Source organism: Petaurus breviceps, unplaced genomic scaffold (assembly GCF_028583685.1).
Source record: "Petaurus breviceps papuanus isolate PSGF00001 unplaced genomic scaffold, PetGlider_PUasm1.0 90639, whole genome shotgun sequence".
In the NCBI taxonomy this organism is placed as follows: domain Eukaryota; kingdom Metazoa; phylum Chordata; class Mammalia; order Diprotodontia; family Petauridae; genus Petaurus; species Petaurus breviceps.
Window position 1 is genome coordinate 3,825,491 of NW_027187296.1, and position 21,634 is coordinate 3,847,124.

General features: G+C 35.2%; 1 protein-coding gene across 1 annotated transcript; it reads right to left on the bottom strand.

The window, feature by feature from the left end:
- Positions 1–1,582: 1,582 nt before the first annotated feature.
- UFM1 (ubiquitin fold modifier 1) lies at positions 1,583–20,687 on the bottom strand. Its single transcript, XM_069064633.1, has 6 exons — positions 20,500–20,687; positions 20,332–20,388; positions 9,063–9,120; positions 5,406–5,445; positions 4,872–4,904; positions 1,583–3,522 (listed from the first exon to the last, which is right to left on the bottom strand). Coding segments are annotated over exons 1-6 (258 nt in total). The 5' UTR covers positions 20,502–20,687; the 3' UTR covers positions 1,583–3,454.
- Between the last annotated feature and the right edge of the window lie 947 nt (positions 20,688–21,634).

Below are 21,634 nucleotides of genomic sequence, written 5' to 3' on the forward strand. Positions count from 1 at the left end.
TTCCCAAGAAAATGAGATAAAGTTAGCTTGTTTATTATTCCAGGTTAAGCACAAATTGTGCTTAAGAAACTGTTCCAACCACTATTTCACTGTTGTTACATTCTATTGGTTCTGCTCTGATATTCTAGACATTCATTAGTCACATTTATATCATGTACTAAAAGTTATTAGTTACGTCTTGAATTGAACATTAAAATTCCAGACTTTTTTTTTTTTAAGTATCAAAGATAAATCTCTTAAATCAAAACCATCCAGGCCTGAGGAAATTCTTGTTCTTTCAGGTCAGTTACTTAGGTAGATTACCATTAAAAAAAAAAAAAAACAATCTTAATAGACCTAACACCTAGTTGAAAGCAGATGCTTCATAATGACTATGGGGGCAGGAAGGGGAGGAGTTTGTGTTTTATTGAAAACTGGGGTATAGGTTGAGCCTGGATGGAGGCCTATGTCATTCTTGATATGCTTAAGTGCTTTTATCCTTGGATTAAAAAGAGTACGGTGAGGTAGAAAGCACAGAGAACATGACAGAGGGTTCCAATTTCAATTCTCTTTTTTTTAATGTCATCAGTTACCTGAGGCAAATCATTTAAGCTGAGTCTTTACATGTTAAATGGAGGCTAGCCTTTTTTGTGCAAAGGGCCTTGTAAACTCAAAGCACTATGTAAATGAGTTAAAACATGTATTTTTTTTAATTCTTCAAGGTAAAAACCTTTAAAAAATATAATAGTTCACTTTTTTGTCTTAATTTTACTGCCTTTACTAAGCTAACCACATTATGATGGCTAAGAATCTTATTGTCCCTTAGTCATAATTAAGATCAATCAAATCTAGCTTTCTAATGTCACGTATAACTTTACAAGACCAAAAACATCCTTCAGAAAATATACATGGTTAGAAAAGTTCCATTTTTTATAAGAATCTTTTGCCTTTTCAATGAGCATTAGGTCAGAAACTGGAGTATCATGGGATATCACTGAAAACAAATCATAGAAAACTTGGTTTAGGAGTGCTAATTTATGCATTTGCCAAACACATTCATTTAAAAAAATTTAAAGGTAACACAACTGCCAAAAAGTTAAATGGTTACCAGAAATTTCAGGTGTGTGTGTGTGTGTGTGTTCTGGTGATTGTATGACATAACGGAAATGTTACTGAACTAGAAATGAGGAATCCTAGATTCTAGATTTGGTCATACAATTCACTAGCTATAACACATGGAGTAAATCAACCCTTCTGGGTCTTGTTTTTCTTTTTTGTAAAATAAGGTGCTTAGCCTAGGTTAATCTCCAAAATTTCTTTTGTGGGTTAATATTCTACAATTCTCTAAGGTCTACTTTCATGGAAAAAAAAATAAAGCAACATACTAAAGACATTTATTTTTAGAATAGATAACTTCCTTTTCAACAATAACCCTAAACAATTTGATGCCAGGTAAAGGGGTCCTCTTTGTTAGAACACAAAGTAGATATACAATATTTTCTGAAAGCATTAAATTTGCTTAATTTTAAAATTGGTAACTGTCATTACAAGAATTCTACTTAAAGTTCTAAATAAAATCTTAAAAAGCACAAATGTAAATGTGTTTAAAGGAAAAAAAACATTTTTATTTTTTACCTTTAATGAGAATTTGATACACAAATGTTAACAAATTAAAACCTATTATTTCAATGCACCATTTTATTTTTTCTGCAGCACATAAATGCAAGCATATTTTGACTTATGAAAAAAAATAAAGTATAACCTTGATTAACTGGAATGCTTATGGTATGGGTTTGTGTAACTAATGGATAATGTTTAATTCTTCAAGGTAAAAACCTTTAAAAAATATAATAGTTCACTTTTTTGTCTTAATTTTACTGCCTTTACTAAGCTAACCACATAATGATGGCTAGGAATCTTATTGTCCCTTAGTCATAATTAAGATCAATCAAATCTAGCTTTCTAATGTCACGTATAACTTTACAAGACCAAAAACATCCTTCAGAAAATATACATGGTTAGATAAGTTGCATTTTTTATAAGAATCTTTTGCCTTTTCAATGAACCTTAGGTCAGAAACTGGAGTATCATGGGATATCACTGAAAACAAATCATAGAAAACTTGGATTAGGAGTGCTAATTTATGCATTTGCCAAACACAGCTGTGCACACCAGCTGTGTTTTACTACAAAGTAACAAAGAATTTAAGCTGATTTTTTTCTGAGCCTTGATTTTATACAACGTCCATGAGCCAACATACTAAGTGTTATGTCTCTGTGTTAACACTTTACTATTTTAAACCATTTCCTTTTTCTTTTCAGGGTTTATCTCTTCTTTCTTATAGGTTTCTGGGAAGGCATAGATGTTTTATCCTCTATAGTAGTTAAGAGTATATACTTGGCTCTCTTATGCTGTTTGTTCACATAATCTAGTATTTACTTTTTTCTTCTCCACTCTGTTGCTTAGTTTCTTTTCATTTTGAACCTTTTGGAACCCAATATCATTCCTTCTAGATTTTGAGCATCACTGTGATATTACTTCTTATCTCTTGTATGGCTTGCTCCTTTATTTTCTACCACTTCAGTTTTAACTCGATTTTTCTGTTTTCAGTGATCATGGTCCTTACACTGTCTCCTTTTCCCTTGCCACCCCCTTGAACTTTGGATTCAGTACACTAAAGGGTAGATTATGGCACTTCTGTAAGTTTTGTGCGATTTCAGGTCTTCTCAGTGGTATTCATTCTCTTTCAGATTTCAATGCAGAATTATCTACATCAAAAGATCACAATTACATGAGAGCTCTTAGAATTTACTCATGTAGGGATACAATTCAGCAACAGATATATTTACTTTAAATTCCCACTACTAACTATATCCAATTCTATAGGAACATAGACTACCTGGTGTGAGATGTCATTTTCCATAATTAAGATAAGTTCATACTGTTCAGTTGGTGGTACTTCTGAGTTAAATGCAAATCCAAATAAAATACTAGAGTCAACTGAAACCTAGGAAATCCAAATGATAATAAATACAACTATTTACATGATAATCAATTCATCTGTTATTCTTATCTTAAATTGAATGTAAAATACACATTTATCCACCTCTTTCTATGTTCTCCAGCAATTCTGATTTGTAACTCAGATAAATAATGTAATCTGTGATTGACATGATTTTAAACAAGAAATTTTAATTTTCTTATTTTACTGGTAAAGAATTAGTTCTCAGTAATATCATTTTTCTATTTTAAAACTAAATAGAAACTCATAAATGTATTGAGGTAGTGGAGGAGAGGTTGGCTTCTTTTTTAAGGCAGCTGTTTTATTCACGAGATGTATTCCTTCTTTAATGTAAATGGTCAGTGTCTTCATTGGAGCAGGTACATAAAATCGTAGATAGTCCAAATGCAACATTACAAAATAAATATCAATGTTTATTCAGTAAGATAATGGTAAATTTCCATTCAGCAGAAATTAATAACTCCCAACACGATCTCTGGGAATTATTCGTAGTTCTGAGCCATGCTTTAAGAAAACATTCCCTAAACAAAAGGAAAAACAAAGTTAGGTATGCATATAAGGTGAAGTTTAATGCTATATAAGAGCTAAAGAGAAGCTAAAATCATAAGATTTTATGATCATTAACGAAGCAGTACATAATTAAAAAAAATCATATGAAATAAATGTCTTATTCTTATTTTGATCTATTGAAAAACTGATTTAATCCAGAGATATTTTTTAGTTCTTCCCATACTGTCATAGTCCAACTAATACATAGTTAGCAAATTAAACCAGAAACAGCAGGGATGAAAAAACTACAGAATGAACTCAAAAACTTAACAATGTGAATTAATTAAATCATGAATCCTTTATACATCACAACAAAAACCAAACTGAAGAACAGGAAAATAAATAAACCTAAACTATAAGAAATATGTAAATAGTTAGAATCTTCTAATAGTTCATAATATTCCAATTAGGGAATGATTGTCAATGGAATTTTTAATGCCATATCAGCCAGCATACATTATATCTGTTGTAGACATAAATACAAATAAACTATTCTTAGTTTAAAATGTGAATTGACTTGATTTCTACCAATAACTTTTAAAATATCTAAACAATAAGGAAAATTAGATGTTTAGACCTATTAATTTTATGAAATGATTCATTTTCATGACATCATTTACTTAAAACTAAAAGCAATAATAGCTAAATGAATTTAATGAAAAATTTTAAATTTTTCTGCTTGAATCATAAAGTTCTGTTTTATTTACATCGTAAATTTAGATTCATTTAAATTCAGGACAATACAGAACTTAAACTAGTTAAACATCTCATTATATAATGGTTAATTATTTTAAAATGACTGTTGTCAAAGACATTATGAAATATCAGGCATGCTAAATTTTGACAAACACAACAGCTAGATTTTTTAAAATGTGTATAACTATTAAAGTTACTTATTAAATTTGTTATATTTCTTCGTAAACTGGAGCATATGTGATGAGTTTTATAGATTTAAATCTACCTATTGGTAGATATATAAATATAAACACACAACCGTATCATGCCCCTACTACGAAAGCTGACATTTATTAGACTCCTTAGGTGATAAACAATCTGACAGGAATTTTATTTGGCGTAGAATCTCATGCTTTAGCCATTATGTTTCCTTTCTGTCTCTTAAAATATACAGGTCAATTTGATTAAAGGCTAAATTCCAAATGTGTAATAATGGACATAATGAAATAAGTTAATATGGACAAAAAGTAAAAGAGTTTCTATTTAGTTTTAAAATAGATGGTTACAAAACAGTTGTCAATAAGCATATCTGGTATCAATAAAAAGTAAAACTAAGTGTTTTCAAGTAGAATTTTTGGACGCTTACCAGCAGTCTGTGCAGGATTTATTCCTATTCCATCTGTAAAACAGTTTTTAAAATCAGATGAAATGTATCTGATTAGACCAAGTTTCCAAGTATTTACAGTAGATTTACTACTAAAACAGCTTCACTAGGTATATAAACAAAGGTGAAAATATTAAATACAGAAATATAAATATCCATCTTTCAGGTAATCACCTAATTGCTAAAATTAATTATGATTACATATTTATACCTATTGCTGCACTTGGTCTCCTGTCAATTATAGAGGTTTCCCACAGCAATCTAGTATTTTCAAATCGGGTCACAAGGTATTTAAAAATTAATTGGACTGTCCCAAAACCATGGAAGGACTTGAGACCTGATTAAACCTTTTTCTAGACTTCTGTGATTCAGATTCTGTGATTACATTGATAAATAAGACAATAATGCTTATATAGATTAAGAGAGTGTATGTTTAAAATCAATTTAAATAAATTTTGTCTCTTTCTTCTTACTCATTCACTGTAGCTGTTATGTGATTTTAAAAAGAACTCTTACCATTTGTAATTATAGCACTTGTTGCTGCAGGAACTTTAAACTAAAGGAGAGAAATAGCAAAAATTATTTTTACAAACTTAAGTAATTTTAAAATCTGTGATAACAATTATTTGTAGTGTAGAAATAAAAAATCCTGATGATACAAACCAGAAATAGAGAAAATGCTTTAATTTGCACATACCAAGGACTTTTCATGTTCTATAAATATTAATCTTATTGGATAGCTGACATCTGAAAGTCTTAGTTTTATTATCTGCTGATCTGTAAGAAAAACTTGTGTGTATACATGTAAAAACAACTACAACTACACAGAACAGTATGTACTTCTTTAGAAATTCAAGTTTTAAATAAAAGTAAAACTGCACTTACTATTTATTTGTTAGAGATTAATGTACTATAAAAATTATTTTCCTTATGCTGCACAATTTCCTTAGTTACAGTACAGTTTATTTTAAAACCTCAAGTTTCTAACAATAAATACTACACAGAAGGAAAAATCAAAAGTACTTCTGGATCTGATGTATAATTAAAGTGCTTTTAACTTTTGCAAAACACCTTTTCAAAATTGTAAGTGAGGTTACATAGAAATTTGCTCAAATACTCAACTGAACTTCAATAGTCATTTCAGGTTTATAAAACCTGGATTATAAAAGAAGCTTAGTAACCCCACTGAGTCTCACTTTCTTAAATCAAATTCATTTTAAGCAAAGGTCATACAGTTTTCTAAGTCATACCTATGTGAGAAGCTGATATTAGTTCTTGGGAATGTGTCCCATAATTATTAAGAGAAAAGCAAACATTGCCATTTATTTTCTTTCTAGGAATGAGGTAAGGCAGTAATAGTCAAACTGAAAGAAAACACTATAACTACTTTTGAAGTAATAACTTCGCCCTGAATAGAGAACATTTTAATGATTTCTTCTTCTACTCCTTCCCTCCTCCTCTTCCCAGGCCTCTTCTTTCCTTTCTTCTTCAAGTCTCACTTAATGACACCACAATCTCTTCTCTGGCTCTCCAATTGCTCCTCTGAATCTCTGTACTTCATTACAAGAGTCTAAATTTCATAAAGTTGGGTGTACTAGTCACAACACATCTGGGGTTGAGACGATGATATCACAAAGACCTCCAAATTATCAGTTAGCTACCTGTCCCACTGTCCCAATTCTTCTGTCATCACCTGAAGACACACTCTCAACAATAAATCAAATACGAGGACAAAACTATCCTAATAATTCTCAAAGTACTCTACCATTTATGTGCCACCTATAGAGTATGTAGGAGCAATCTGCCTTTTGTTCCATCCCTATTAATGTTCTCTAAAATACCAAGTGCTTGTGGTGTGTCCAAAGCACCTCTTCCTGAGTCACCGTCTATACTTTAATCAGCCCTACTCCTTCCAAGGTCCATTCCTACCTAATTTGTCTATGTTGTATCCCATCCCAACGACCCATTTTTCAATAAAGTATTTATTCCATTGTGCTAAAGAAGCCACATTCCTCACAATTCTCTCCAATGGAAACCATTTATCCCAACATCCATGACTCACACCACTATGTGGAAGGTTGTGCATATTCTCTGCTCTCCATAGTTATTTTGAGGTCATTTCTCTTATCAACATTTCTCAATGACCTTTCATCTTCTGAAGTCATACAATCTATGTATTCCTCCATATTTCCTTCTTTGCTGGTATCCTTTACTGGCCCTCAGGTCACTAACTTGAATTACCTCTTTCATCCCACTGAAGTTACATGGATTGACACCATTATACATCAGGCTTCATTATTTATGGGAATTAAGTACATTACCTCCAACATCTAGAAATCTTAAGTTCTACTTTGACTACAACCTTCTAGTTCTTCCCCTTCTCCCCCCCCCCCAATCTCACTGACACTGAACCTACTTTTTGCCCATATCATAAGCTTCAGGCACTTGATACATCCCATTCTACAAGGTCATTTCATTTACTCTGATGTCATTTACCTTCATGAGCAGTCTTCACTATCTGGTCTGATATGGTAGTGTTTTGAATTTTCCAGTGTCTAACACTGCTCTTAATTTGCTGAGGAAATTAGTTTTATTGGGCTTTATTGCTGTTCTTCAATTAGTGAAAGAATCTCACATATATAATAACATCTTCTACTACAGGTACATGAGCTATACAATATGGGTTATCTATAAGCTAACACTTACATATCACTTTTAAGTTTTTCAAAATGTTTTACCAATATTATTTTATTTAATGTTCACAACAACTCTGCGAGGAAGGTGCTTTTATTATTCCTGTTTTACAAATGAAGAAATTGAGGCTGAGTTCAAGTGACTTTCCCTGGGTTACATATCTATTAAGTGTATGATGCAGTATAAAACTCAGGTCTTCTTGACTTAAAGAATAGCAATCTGGGCGGCCAGGTAGCACAGCGAGTAAGAGCACCGGCTCCAGTGTCAGGACGACCTGGAGATCGAATCCCGGGCTCAGACATTTAGCACCCACCCAGAAACACCTGGCCGTGTTACCTTGAGCAAGTTACTTAACCCCAATTGCTTAGGGGAGGCCAGGTGGCTCAGCGAGTAAGAGCACTGGCTCCAGTGTTGGGATGACCTAGAGATCGAATCCTGGGCTCAGACACTCAGCACCACACCCAGAAATAACTGGCCATGTAACCTTGAGCAAGTTACTTAACCCTGATTGCTTTAAAAAAAAAAATAGCAATCTATCCCCTATGCCAGCTAGCCATGTTATCTTCAAGAGAGACAACAGACCTGATATGCCAAAATGTAAATATTCTATAAGCTAACCACCAATGACAATCACCAATCACCTCAAACTGAAGAAACTGCAAAGGCCACATCATATAATACAATTTAACTCAACAAACATTTACTAAGCACCAATTATGTACAAGAAACTATGCGAGGTGCTGAGAATACAAAGACAAACTTAAAATGATCTCTGTCCTCAAGGTATTAAATTATAGCTATTTTTTCTTCAAAGTTTGAAAAAATTAGATGTCCATTTATTCCAAATTGAATTTGGAATTCTCTTGTTTACTACTGAAAACATGTTAAAACTAGCTAATATCCTCAGTATAAAATTAACAATTTAAAATGAATTACGGTTCTTAGACTATTGTCAAGACTTTATTCCTACATCAGGTAAGAAAATAAAGTAATGGCTGAGCCATATTTTAAAACTGAAGTACATATTTAGAAATAACTCTAATTTGGGTAGACCATCTTGTTAAAACAATTCATGAATATATTATTCATATTTCTCTGCTAGGATATTAACAAGTATTAGTTCTTTGGCCAGGATATCACCTCAAAAAGACAGATATGAATTTTTAAAAATAAAGTATTTAAAGTGACCTCTTTCCCAATTTCAAAGTAAGTTTTCATTAATAATCATGGTCTTTGATAATTACATAATTTTGGAGCTGAAAGGAATCTTAAAAGACTGCCATCTGACAAATGAGTAAACAGACTTAAAAGAGGTAAAGTGACTGTTCATGGTTAAACTACTAGTTAGGCAGAGCATGGACTAGAACCCATACATCCTTATCTCTAATCTAGTGCTCTTTCCACGACTGGTCACTTTATTACCTCATTTATACGATGACGGCAATAACCTATGCTTACTAACGATGATTTTATACTTACTTCTTCTGCAGCAAACTTTAAGACTGCTGTGAATGGAGTATTTTCAGGAACACTGAGTCTGCAAGGAAAGAGCAACAGATTAGGAAAAAGGACACAGTTCAATTCAGCTGTTAATGGTATACTCAGATGGAATTGTCAGGGAGTTCTGCTGAATGATGATCACCAATACTCCAACCTGACCTCAATATTCTTTCACTTTGAATAAATCATGCCTTACATTGGCCCTTGGCCACTAATGTTCCTCACTTCTCTATTGTTGCAACAGACAAATCTACTCAAAAAACACTAAGGGTTAGTCAGTGATAAAACATATCTGAAAAAATAAACCCGCAAAACTGGGTCTAGTATTAGGTTTCAAATTGTTAAATGCACTTTTTTTTTAAGAACATTCAATTAATCAAGCAATCAGGTACTAGCATTTTAGGTACAGCTTAGAACCCAAGGCTCTATTTCTAAACTCTGAACTGGTAAAAGGAAATTTCTGGCACCCTGAGTTTCAAGTTGCTTTTGCACAAGAGAATTTGGTAATAGCTTTGACTTATTAAATTAAACATCAAGGTATCTTTTAAGTAATATTTTATCTGCATTAGATTAGTATTACTGTTAAATGGATAATGTTATGAATACACAATGAAACCTTATATGCTTAATGAATAATTCAAAAAATTATCCAATTCTTCAAATACTTATTAAACAGGGGCTAGGTGCTATGGATGCAATGAAAACAAACAAACAAACGTCTCCTAAAAGGAGCAGGGAGAGAAAAAGAGCAAAGGAAAGATTGAAGTTTTCTAATACTAGGAGACAGAATGCACTACTATCTTGAGCGGATCAGGAAAGGCTTCCACAGGAGCAGCCCTTGATCTGAGAAGGATCTGAGAGGAGGATGAACACTGCAGGATTGGGGCAAGGCCTGTGCATGTAAGCAGAGATGGCAGATAACACACAGATGCCAGTGAACAGATCCTAGGTCAGTTTGGCTAGAATGAAGAATACTTAAAGAGGAATAATAACACTCAAGCTTAAACCAAAAAGATTGGTCAGAGTCAGGTCTTGGATGTCTTAAATGCCAATCTTCAGTTTGCATTTTTTTTCCTAGAGATGACTGGGATCCATTGAAGGTTTTTTAAAATGAAATTTTGTTGATAGTTTTTATTTTTATATTACATGTATTTCCCTATGTGTTCTGCTTATTTACCCTCTACCTCCAATAATCTCTTATTACAAAAAATAAAGAAGGTAAAAGTTTTTCAGTTCTGTTCTGTTCATTTTAAAAAATACTACAATGACCTTTTTTCCTTTCCTTCCTTCCTTTGTTCTTTCCTGTTATTCCTGCTGAATTCTCCTTCTCCTTCCCAAATTGGAGGGGGGGGGAAGGAACACCTCTACCCCCCCCCCAAAAAAAACATGCACAGCTAAGCAAAACTACACATTGACTATATCCAAAAATGTCTACCTCAAACTGGTCCTCTAGTCCCCCACCTTTCTATCACACATAACATGCTTCATCTTCATTCTTCCGGAGTAATGGCTGATCACTAAATTGATCGCAGTTCTTAAGTGTTTTGAAGTTGTTTTTCTTTAATAATGTTGAAATTTTTGTATGAACTTTTTTGGTTCTACTAATTTCACTTTGATTCAGGTTACAGAAATCTTCCCATGTTTCTCTGAATCTATCCTTTTCACTATTTCTTAAAACACATTTTTTTTAAAAAGGGCATTCTAATATACGTTGTCATTTCTATTTATAATTGTGCTAAGGTTTTCCAAAATTTCAGATTCTGACTTGATAAAGCTGAAGTTTTTTTACAGAGTTTTCATATTTGTTATTAGCAGAATGATAATAATCCAACAGACCTTTTTTAATGAGTCTTATTTCAGTAATAGTTTTAAAAAATTATTATGTTAAAATTTTAAAATAAAGTACTATATGTAATCATACATAATGATATTAGGGCCTTTACTGTTTTCCACAGTAATGGAAAGATCCTACTAACTTAGAAAATAGCTCTTCCCACTGTAGGGAAATGACATTTGCAGACCCAGATAATACAATTTATAAAATGTTCAATAATTAAAACAGTATATATTGTACTAATTTATTTTTTAGTATCTACTGCCTGACAAGAGAAGTATAGGGCTTAAGAAATAGATTGAGATACATATTTTTGTACATAATCTGTGCGGATTTGTTCTGCTTGACTTATCTGCTACAAGGGAAAAGCTGTTTTGTTTCAAGTGTAGGGGGGACGGGGTGCGGGGGGGAAGGGGAGTTTAAGGGAGAATTTAGAAAGGAGAAAGAAATCTGTAAGAATGCAAACACACACACACACACACACACACACACACAGCCATCAAATATTTAGCTCCCAAGCAATTTGGAATACAAAATGCTTACAAGTTAGAAGCTTCCTTTTTCAAGGCCAGTTCAATGGTCAGGAATGGAGTCTTAGATTCCAACCTGGGCCTACCTAACTGTTTGACTTGCTGAATATCCTAAAACTGTTTTGGTGACAAAAGCAACCAATATATTGAAAAAGTCTAACATTATATGCAGTATTCAATATGCATACTGCCCTACTTCTAGTGACAAGCTGGAATGGGTATCTTCTCATATCTCTTATTCATGACCAGGCTTGGGCACTATATCTTTATACTGAATCCACTTTCAGCACTGCTTTTGTTCTTTCTATTTACAATGTTGTAGTCATTGAATATATTATTTTCTTGGTTCTACTTACTTCACTTTGTATTAGTATACATGTCTTCCTATGTTTCTCTGTATTTATTTCTTATAGTACATGCTATTCCATCATATTAATATACAAACACTTATTTAATCATGTCCCAAAGGATGGATGTCTATCTACTTTGTTTCCAGTTCTTAGAAAAAGTGGATCTATAAATATGTTCATATAAGTGGACATTTCTTTGTGTCACTGGGTTCCTCAGGGTACATGTCTACCTGTGGAATCTCTGGGTCAAAGAGTATTATAATCACTTTCTTGGCATAATTCCAAAGGACTCTCTAGAATGGATGGACCAATTGTTCCACCAACAGTCACTGATAAATTTTTAATCAGATTAAATTCCATGATCAATTCCTAAGACCTGTCCTTAGGAAGATTATTTTGGCAGCTAAGTGAAGGGCAGACTTGATGGGGCATAGACTATTAAGGAGGGAAAAGAATTAGGAAGCTTGTACAATAATCTAGGTCAAAGGGCAGCAAACTTTTTTGTAAAGGGCCAGATAGTAAACATTTTAGGTGTTGTAGGACAAGAGACAAAATCAAGGATAATACATTGGTACTTAACCAGAGAGAAAACAAATTTCCACAATCTTTTCTTGATGAATAACAACAATAATAATAAAGTATGATTTTTATAATAACACAAGCCTTCTAATGAAAAAAAAAAAGGATTTCTTTTTGGAGGAATAAAACTGTGCTTCACTGGGACCCAAAGTTAATATTCCCTGTTATCAAAATCAATTGCATGGGGCGGCCAGGTAGCACAGTGAGTAAGAGCACCCGCCCCAGAGTCGGGATGACCTGGGATTGAATCCAGGCTCAGACACTTACCACCCACCCAGAAACACCTGGCCCTGTAACCTTGAGCAAGTTACTTAACCCCAATTGCTTAAAACAAACAAACAAACAAAAAAAGAATTCGATTAGATTCACTTGTAGCATGCCATTACATGGCAGATTAATTACTTCCAACTGAAGGCTAGATGGAAGCTTTTCAATTGCATAGTTAAATGAATTTTTGAAATATGGAAATTTCTTCTGCACTTGCACTGAGATCTGAACAATTTTCCTTGAACTGTATCTTAAGTTCAGAAAACATATACTCTGTAAATCTGTGTGGGAAGAGAGATGTTCCTTCTTATTTTAACTTTCAGCAGCAAAGGAAGTGTGTAAAGTAGGCTGATGTTATTTGTGATTCAAATAATGTTAATTGTTGTGTAATTGACTTTACTGCAGTATAATTTTCATAGTTAAGTGCTATTTTGTCTTGTAATTTTAGGCTTATTCATTAAGAAACATTATTAAATCCTCAGTAAAGCTAATTTCCAAAGCTATTAAGTATTTGCTAACAGGGGTTGAGGGTAGTTCTTCTCCAGAAAAATTTAAGTCTCAGCCTTGAACTGAAAAAAATATAATAAAGCTTTTTTTTCTTCTTTTCTTGTTTCAACACAATGAGTATGTACTGCTAATAAAAAACACAATGTTGCAATATGGTGATATGTGGCACTGAAAATGCTGTTGAGTTAGAGTTGTGTCATTTCAATTTGTAGCACATTGAGCAGCAGTGAGAAAGAATGAGAGAACCACAGATGGGCTCTATTGCAAATGCTGAGGGAATTAAGGAATTGAGTGAACCACACTGACTCAATCTTATTACTCAATTCTGGAACTAGTTCAGTTCCTTTTCTATTCAATTATGGGTCTAGTCCAACTTTATTCAATTATGGGAACTGTGAGAAAACTTTATTATATTGTTTGAACCTAGCCCTGCATGGCTGGGGAGCTGGACCACCTCTACCTGTTACTTAGTGACCCTTAACTAAGGACTTAGGTTATAGTAATCAGCAACCTAGTTAAATGTGGAGATTGATACAAGGAGTTTTCTCATAATTATAGATCTCAAGCAACCCTTAAATCTTATCTGAAAACTGGCCCTGTATTGTTCAATCAGTTATTATTTTCTTATTCCTTTAACTGAATATAAATATTTGAGGAGAGTGGCAAACTTCTTTTTATGATTTCAGGGAATTGTACCTCTTTACTCTCCTCCTCCCAACCTGGAAAGTCCCTAATCTTTTCTCTAATTAGATGTCAGATTACCTGATTTTGTATCCTAGTTTGTATAATGATTGTTTTCTTTTAATTAACTGGTCTTATGTAGTTAATTGGCTTTCATACCTAAAATTCTGTCTCTGCATTCAGGGGCTTTGGACTGGCTGGGGAGTCCACTGACCTATTTATTATTCCTGTTTTGCTAATAAATTATAAAGCTTGGATTATTTTATCAGTGATTGTTAACTATCTACCAGATTACTCAATTCTGTCTTTGTAGCATGAAAGTATCTAGAAAATATGCAAAAGAATAAACATGACTGTGTCCCAATAAAATTTCATTTAAAAATACACAAAAAAAACTTTATTAGCTTGCAATGCCACACAAAAACAGGCAGGCGGGTCAAATTTGGCCTTTAAGCAGTAGCTTGCCAATTCCTGAACTAGTTAAAGATGACAATGGTTTAAATTAGAGTAGAGGACTTGTGAGTAGAGATAGGTATGAATTAAAAGAGACAATGTACTCAGAGGGCTAAGGATAGACTTAAGGTACACCAAGTAGAAGACAGGATTCTGCAAAGGAAAGAGAAAAGTAATCAGACAAGTAGAAAAACAAAAACAAGAGGCTAGAGTCAGGGAAACCACAGAGGAAGTATCTAGGAGATTAACAGTGACAAAAGGTAAAGGGCATAGACAAATTTAAAAGACCTAAGTTGTCAAAATCAATTGTCTCAATGAATCAATATTTGTCATTTTATTTAAAAATGAGATGTTCTATTATAAAATGTTACTGATTTCAGATGAAAATATTAATCTGTGAAACTGTGATGAAGTATGTGGAAGGGAGTGTGAGGTATAAGAACACTAGAAAAATAGGAAGGAGTTAGATTACTAAAAAACTCTTTGAATATCATGCAGAGGACTTTGTATATGATCCTGGAGGCAACAGGCAGTCAAAGGAGTTTATTTAGTAGGAAGTAACATGGTTGTAACTGTACTTAAGCAAAATCACTTTAGTTGCTAAATGGAATATGGATTGGAGTAGGGTGCGACTTGAGGTAAGCAGACCTACAAGTATGCTATTGCAATAGTATAGGTATGAAGTAATGAAGGCCTGCACCAGAGTGATGACTATCAAAAGAGGAAAGGGGATTTATTTGAGAGATGTTGAAGTAAAATTGACAGTACTTGGCAACCGACTGGATTTGGGAGGGGCAGTGAGAGATGGTAAGAAGCTGATAACCTCTATGGTTCAAGTCTGAAGTACTGGGACAATGGTGTTGTCCTCTATGGGAATAGGAAAGGTGGCGTTAATGGGAAGGGCTTAGGAGAAAGATATGATTTCAGTTTGAACATCTTTTTTTTTTTAAGCAATCGGGGTTAAGTAACTTGCTCAAGGTTACACGGCCAGGTGTTTCTGGGTGGGTGCTAAGTGTCTGAGCCCGGATTCGATCCCCAGGTCATCCTGACACTGGAGCCAGTGTTCTTACTCATTGTGCTACCCAGTTTGAACATATTTAAGATGTCTACTGGATATCTAGTTTGAGATGTCAGAAAGACAGTTGGAGATGCAAGACTGGATGTCAGCAGAGAGGTCTGGGGCAGGACAGGTAAATTTGAGAATCATCAGACTAGAGATGGAAATTAAATTTATGGAAGCTGAGATCACCAAGTGAAGTAGTACAGAGGGAAAAGAGAAGTGGGCCTAGAACAGAACACTGAGGATAGCTATTGTTAGTGGGTGTGATCTATAGAAGGATCCAACAAAGGAAACTGAGAACGAATGATCAAACAAGTAGAAGAAGAAGGAGTGGGGCCCTGAAAACTTACAGAGGAGAGAATATTCAGGAGGAGAGAGTGATCAACAAAGTCAAAGGCTGTAGAGTTCAAGGAGAATGAAGATAAAGAAAAGGCCACTATATTTGACAATTATGAGATCTTTGGTAACCTTGGAGGGAGCAATTTCAATAGAATGATAAAGTTGGAAGCTAAATTGTAAGTGGTTAAGAAGAGAGTGAGAGAAGCAAAAGTGGGGGCACCTACTGTAGATGGCATTTTCAAGGAATTTAGTCACAAAAGGCAGAAGGGAATTGGGAAGACTATTACCAAGGACTGAAGGATCAAGTGAAGGTTTTTCCATAATGGGAGAGACACGAAGCATATTTGTGGACAGTAAAGAATGAGCCAGTAGATGAGAATAAATTAAAATTAAGTGCTAGAAAAACAACAAAAATCATATCATTATATCAAGATATGCAAAAAAAGCTTTAGACAGGGGTGGCTAGGTCGCACAGTGAATAGTGCACTGGACCTGGAGTCAGGAGGACCTGAGTTCAAATCACAAAACTAGTCATCTGACCTTGGAGAGTCCCTTAACCCCAATTGCCCTACCTTCCAAATAAACAAAAAGCTTTAGCCAAAATACAAAATCTATACCTATTTAAAACACTAGATAGCATGGGAATAAATGAATTTTTTCTTAAATGAATAAGTAGTATCTATCAAAAACCAAGAGCTAGCATTATCTGTAATGGGGATAAAGTAGAAACTTTCCTAATAATAAGATCAAGGGTGAAGCAAGGCTGTCCATTATCAACATTAATATTCAATACTATACTAGAAATACTAATTAAAGTAGTAAGACAAGAAAAATAAATTGATAAAGAACTGTACAGAATACACTGAAAATCTTAAACAATTAACTTTAGCAAAGTTGCAGGATACAAAGTAAATTCACATAAATCATAAGCATATATTATCAATAAAATCCAGCAGGAAAAGATAGTGAAATCACATTTTAAATAATTGTAGACAGTATAAAATAGTTGGGAGCCTATCTGCCAAGACACTCACAGGAACTATAAGAACATAATTACACAAATTCCTCATAATTACACATTTTTGCACAAAGATCTAAACAGAGAAATATTAACTGCTCATGAGCAGGCCAAGCCAATATAATAAAAATGATAATTCTAACCAATTTACTTTATAATTCTAACTTAATTTACTTATTCAGAGCCATACCATTCCAACTACCAAAGGATTATTTTATAGAGCTAGAAAAAAATAAAAAAACAAAATTCATCTGGAAGAACAAAAGGTCAAGAACATTAACGAAATCAATGAAAAAAAATGTAAAGGCAACCTACTAGTGCCATACTATATTACAAAGCAGTAATCATCAAAACAATCTGCTACTAGATAAGAAATAATGTGATTGATCAGTGGAAGAGAATGGGTACACAATAAACACAAGTAAATAACCATAATAATCTAGTGTTTGATAAACCCAAAGATCCAAGCTTTTGGGTCAAGAACTCACTATTCAATAAAAATTGCTAGGAAAAAACTGGTAGTAGTATGGTAGAAACCAGGCATAGACCAACATCTCACAATATTTACCAAGATAAGGTCAAAATGGGTACAAGATTTAGAAACAAGGGGTGATATAAGTAAATTAGAGGAGCATGGAAAATTTTATGGATTTAAGTATAAGGGAAGAGTTTATGACCAAATAAGACAGAGAAATCACGGGGGCAGGAGCAGGACACAAAATAGACAATTTTGATTACATGAAATTTAAAAGTTATCTTGCAAATAAAACAAATGCTGTCAAATTGGAAGGAAAGCAGGACACAGGGAAAAAAAAATCAGCAAGTTTCTCTGATAAAGTACTCATTTATCCATTACATAAGGAACTGAGCCAAATTTATACAAATGAGAGTCATTCCCCAAATGATGAATGGTCAAAGGATATGAACAGGAAGTTTTCAGAAGAAAAAAAAAATCAAAGCTATCAAGTCATAGGAAAAATATTCTAAATCACTATTAGAGAAATACAAATTAAAACAACTCTGAGGGATCACCTCACACCTATCAGATTGGCTAACAACAGAAAAAAAATTGACAAATGTTATAAGGGATGTGGAAAAACAGGCACAGATGCATGGTTGTTGGAATTGTGAACTCTTCTCACCATTTTGGATAAAAATTTTGAATTATGCTCAAAGGGTTATAAAACTGTACACATCCATTGACCCAACCACTAGTAAGTCTGTACCCCAAAGAGATGAAAGAAAAAGGAAAAGGATATATATAAAATTATAGCAGCTTTTTTTTTGTGATAGCAAAGATTTGGAAATTGAGGGGATGCCCATCAACTAGGGAATGTTTTGTTTGATAATGAATAACTCTATTCCTACCTTCTGCCAGGAAGCTCAAAAATGCAAGTGTACCAGATGAGAAAATATAGATGGATTGGTAGAATTCCATCTTTAGTGATGATTAACTGACAATACCATTTTCAAATCTGACATTATAATATGCTTAATGCAATCAATAGTACCATATAATATTTTAATAAAACACAATGTAACTAATGGATGATTTCAGGAAACTACATTTTGGAACCTAATATACTGATAAATCACTTCTATATAATAAGAAACTTGGTAAATCTTCGAGGGTTTCCAGTATGTCTCTATATAATTCAACCTGACATTTATTAAGTATCTACTATTAAGCTAGGCCCTGGAAATATGAAAAAGATAAAGACCCTGCTTTCAATGAAATATACATAATTAGCAAACTGAAGTTCAGAAACTTTGTGATTTGTTCAAGGTTTCCCAGCTAGTCAACGAGCATACAAAAATCTGGGTTTTCTCATATAAAAACTAAGTGTTTTTCCCATGAAACCATACTATGTGGTCCAACAAAAACTATCTTAGGTGAATGAGGCATGGCTTAAAAGTATCCTTTGCTTCCCTTTATGGAAGAGGACCTTTAAATTCAACAAATATTTATTAAGCACCTACCATATGGTAGGTACTAACAGGTGATAGGAATACAAAGATGAAAAACAGCACAATCCCTCATTTCAAAGAGCTTACAGTCTAATGGATGAGAACAAAAATTCCATGCAGAATAAAAATATATATGAAACAAAGCAGAATTTGATAGGAACAAAAGATAGCTAGGTAAAGTGTTATGAGAAACTTAAGGAGGGAAAGATGAATGGAGAATATTTATTTTGGCTTTGACATAAAGGAGTCACTTGAACAGATGAAGATTGGCAGGGATGAGAAATGGGAAAAAAACGGGACAAGAAAAAAAAGAGACAAGAAGAAAAGTTGCTTTATGTCACTAGGCCACTGGGAATTGGAATGACAAGACCATAGGAGTTCATCAAGAAGATTACTCAGGTAGCAATATAGAAGATGGAACCAATTCAATTTAATAAACATTCCTAAGTACTTACTATGTGCAAAGCACTGTGATAGATGCTTAGACCATATTAAAAAAAAGTAAAAAGTAATCTATGATCTGAAGGGGTTAACATTCGACTGGGACAGGAGAAAGCAGACTGGAAGCAGGAAGACCAATTATAAAGTTCTTCTAACAGTCCAGAAGAAGAAATGACAGATTACCCTAGGGCACTGTATCAATGGAGAAGAGAATCAAAATTTGATCCACATCTGAGATAGAAGAAACAATGCTTGACATCCAACTAGTTTTACTAGGTGAAGGGCAAAAAAGGGTCAAAAATAAGGCTAAAGATTAGAGCCCCCAAACACTTATAGCGTGGTGGTGTGGGGAGAATGTAAACTCCTTGAAGACAACAATGGCTTTTAATTCTTTTTCTTTGTATATCAGGGTCACTACCAGTCGTCCTGACTTATGTCTTGCCACTGGACTCCAATGACTTTTGGAGGAGAGAATGAAGCTGATGACTTTGCACAGCCCTGCCACTTGCAAATTAAGACATCACCCTTCTGATGTCATGGTACCTCTTCCAAAAGCTAGGATGAACAACAATCTTTGTATATCCAGGGTCTTCTAGCATATGGTTCAGAGCTGTGGTTTCACTGGAGTTAGGTAAGTGGAAACTCTCTCCATCAATGCAAATAGGCAACTCATTGGTCTGAGAGCTCAAGTGACTTGCCCATGGTCAAACAGCTATTATGTTTCCAAGTCATGGCAAAAATCACTCTCTAAAGAACTGTCCTGAAACCTATCTTTGCAGCCCCCTTTGAGAAAGCTACTTGGAGGAGTCTTCTTAGCATCAATGGAAAGAGTTGGAAAGAGTGCTAGCTCATGAAGCACACCCCCTCCCCCCAAGTGGGATTCTTAATGGCCGTTTCATTTCTGTCATCATACTCCCCGTGCCTAGCACAAAGTAGGTGCTTAATAAATGCTTGTTTGTTAAGTAAGACAACTTTCCTAGGGATTAGTTTTCTTCCTGGTAAAATGAGCGGAGCTGGACTACTTATATTCTGAGATAGCCCCTCGGAGACTTAAACGGGTGATCCCCATCATCAACATCTGTATTTATACTGGAGGGTAAGGAGAGAGTCACTACGCCACACCCCCAACTCCGCCCCATTATCAGCTTAAGAGGGGAGGGGAGGGAGATGGAGGGAGGAGAAGGGTCGCACCGCCCCCAGCCCGGCGGCTACGTCACTCACACTTTGTACGGCAGCCGCGGGTCCGAGGTCAGCGTGATCTTAAAGGAAACTTTCGACCTGCAGAGCAAAGAGAGCAAACGGCGTTAGAGGAGGATGGCGGGGGAAAGGGCTCCAACACTCTCAGAGAGGGGAATGGGTCGGGTCGGGTCAGCTCCTCACATCACTCACATAGTGAGGCCGTGGCTGGACTTTAGGGAGCCTCTCGGCGGTGCTTGGATCGCTCCTCCCGCTCAATTCTTCAGCAGCGTCCGCAGCCAAAGCCGCGGCCTCCTTTCCTCTCAGTGCGGAGTTCCACGTCCTCCTCCACTGTCGTCTGAGGACCTGGGGTTTCCCTCCTAGAGGCTGCCTACAAGGCTGCCTGACAAACGACTCCAAAATATTCAGGTTCTCAACTACCCCCGAGGCAGAGGCCACTCGGGGAACCTAGCCTTCTGCTTTTATGACCCTGATTGGGTCTGTACCGAAAGAAATAACCCGAAAATGAAATACGCCGCGGTTGTTTTAAGTCAGGCATCTCCATTATAGACTTCGGAAGCCCGGCTGCCGAAAGGCGGTCCCGAGGTTGGCTCCTCCCAGGGCGGAAGACGGAGGGAGTAGGAAGGAAACTTACCTAGAAGAAAGGAGGAAGTAGCACGGTGCCTGGAGGTGGCTGGGGCGTGCTGGCGCACGGAGAATTCCAGGCTTGTGCCGGAGTCACCCCCAAGCCGCGTGTGTTACCTCCAGACTGACCTGCCCTGCCCGAACCGTGAGGCCTGGCACCAGACTTGCCCAGCGCCCGTGCATTGCTCCCGCGGTGTCACCTACCCTTCCACGGGGTGTGATGTTCATTTCTTTTCCAGCCACCAAGCTGTCGGGTTGTAAAGCAGGGCAAAGACTTTTTCTGTTGTATCCCCCGTGGAGATATCCGACACATAGAAATGAGCTGAGCTCAGAGTAGATCATACAGTGATAGATTCAGAGCTGCGCGCTTTAGGGGTCGGGTAGGCCAGTCCTCTCATTTTGCAGAAGGCCAGAAAGGTCAAAAGACTTCACATTTTCAGGTAAATTGGAATAGGTAGGATTCGAACTAAAAGATCACTGACTTCAAATTAAGCGTCGTCTTAGCTACACAATAAATACTTGGGAATTGTTCAGCTCTAGTCTACCTACTGATAGCACTATCCCAAAACGTTTGTCTCATAACTATTCTTTTTATATTGTATTTTGTGAAGGCAGCCAGGGATGGTAGAACAAGCCTAACTGCCAAGAAGACACGAGTTCAAGTTCCACCTGTGTAACCTTAATGCTCCAGACAGCTCTTTGA

Coding starts and splice junctions, on each gene's coding strand:
- UFM1 (XM_069064633.1), bottom strand. Junction 9,121..20,331: donor CCGCGGCTGCCGTACAAAGT/GTGAGTGACGTA, acceptor CTTTCCTTGCAG/ACTCAGTGTTCCTGAAAATA. Junction 4,905..5,405: donor AAGTGCTATAATTACAAATG/GTAAGAGTTCTT, acceptor ACTGTTTTACAG/ATGGAATAGGAATAAATCCT.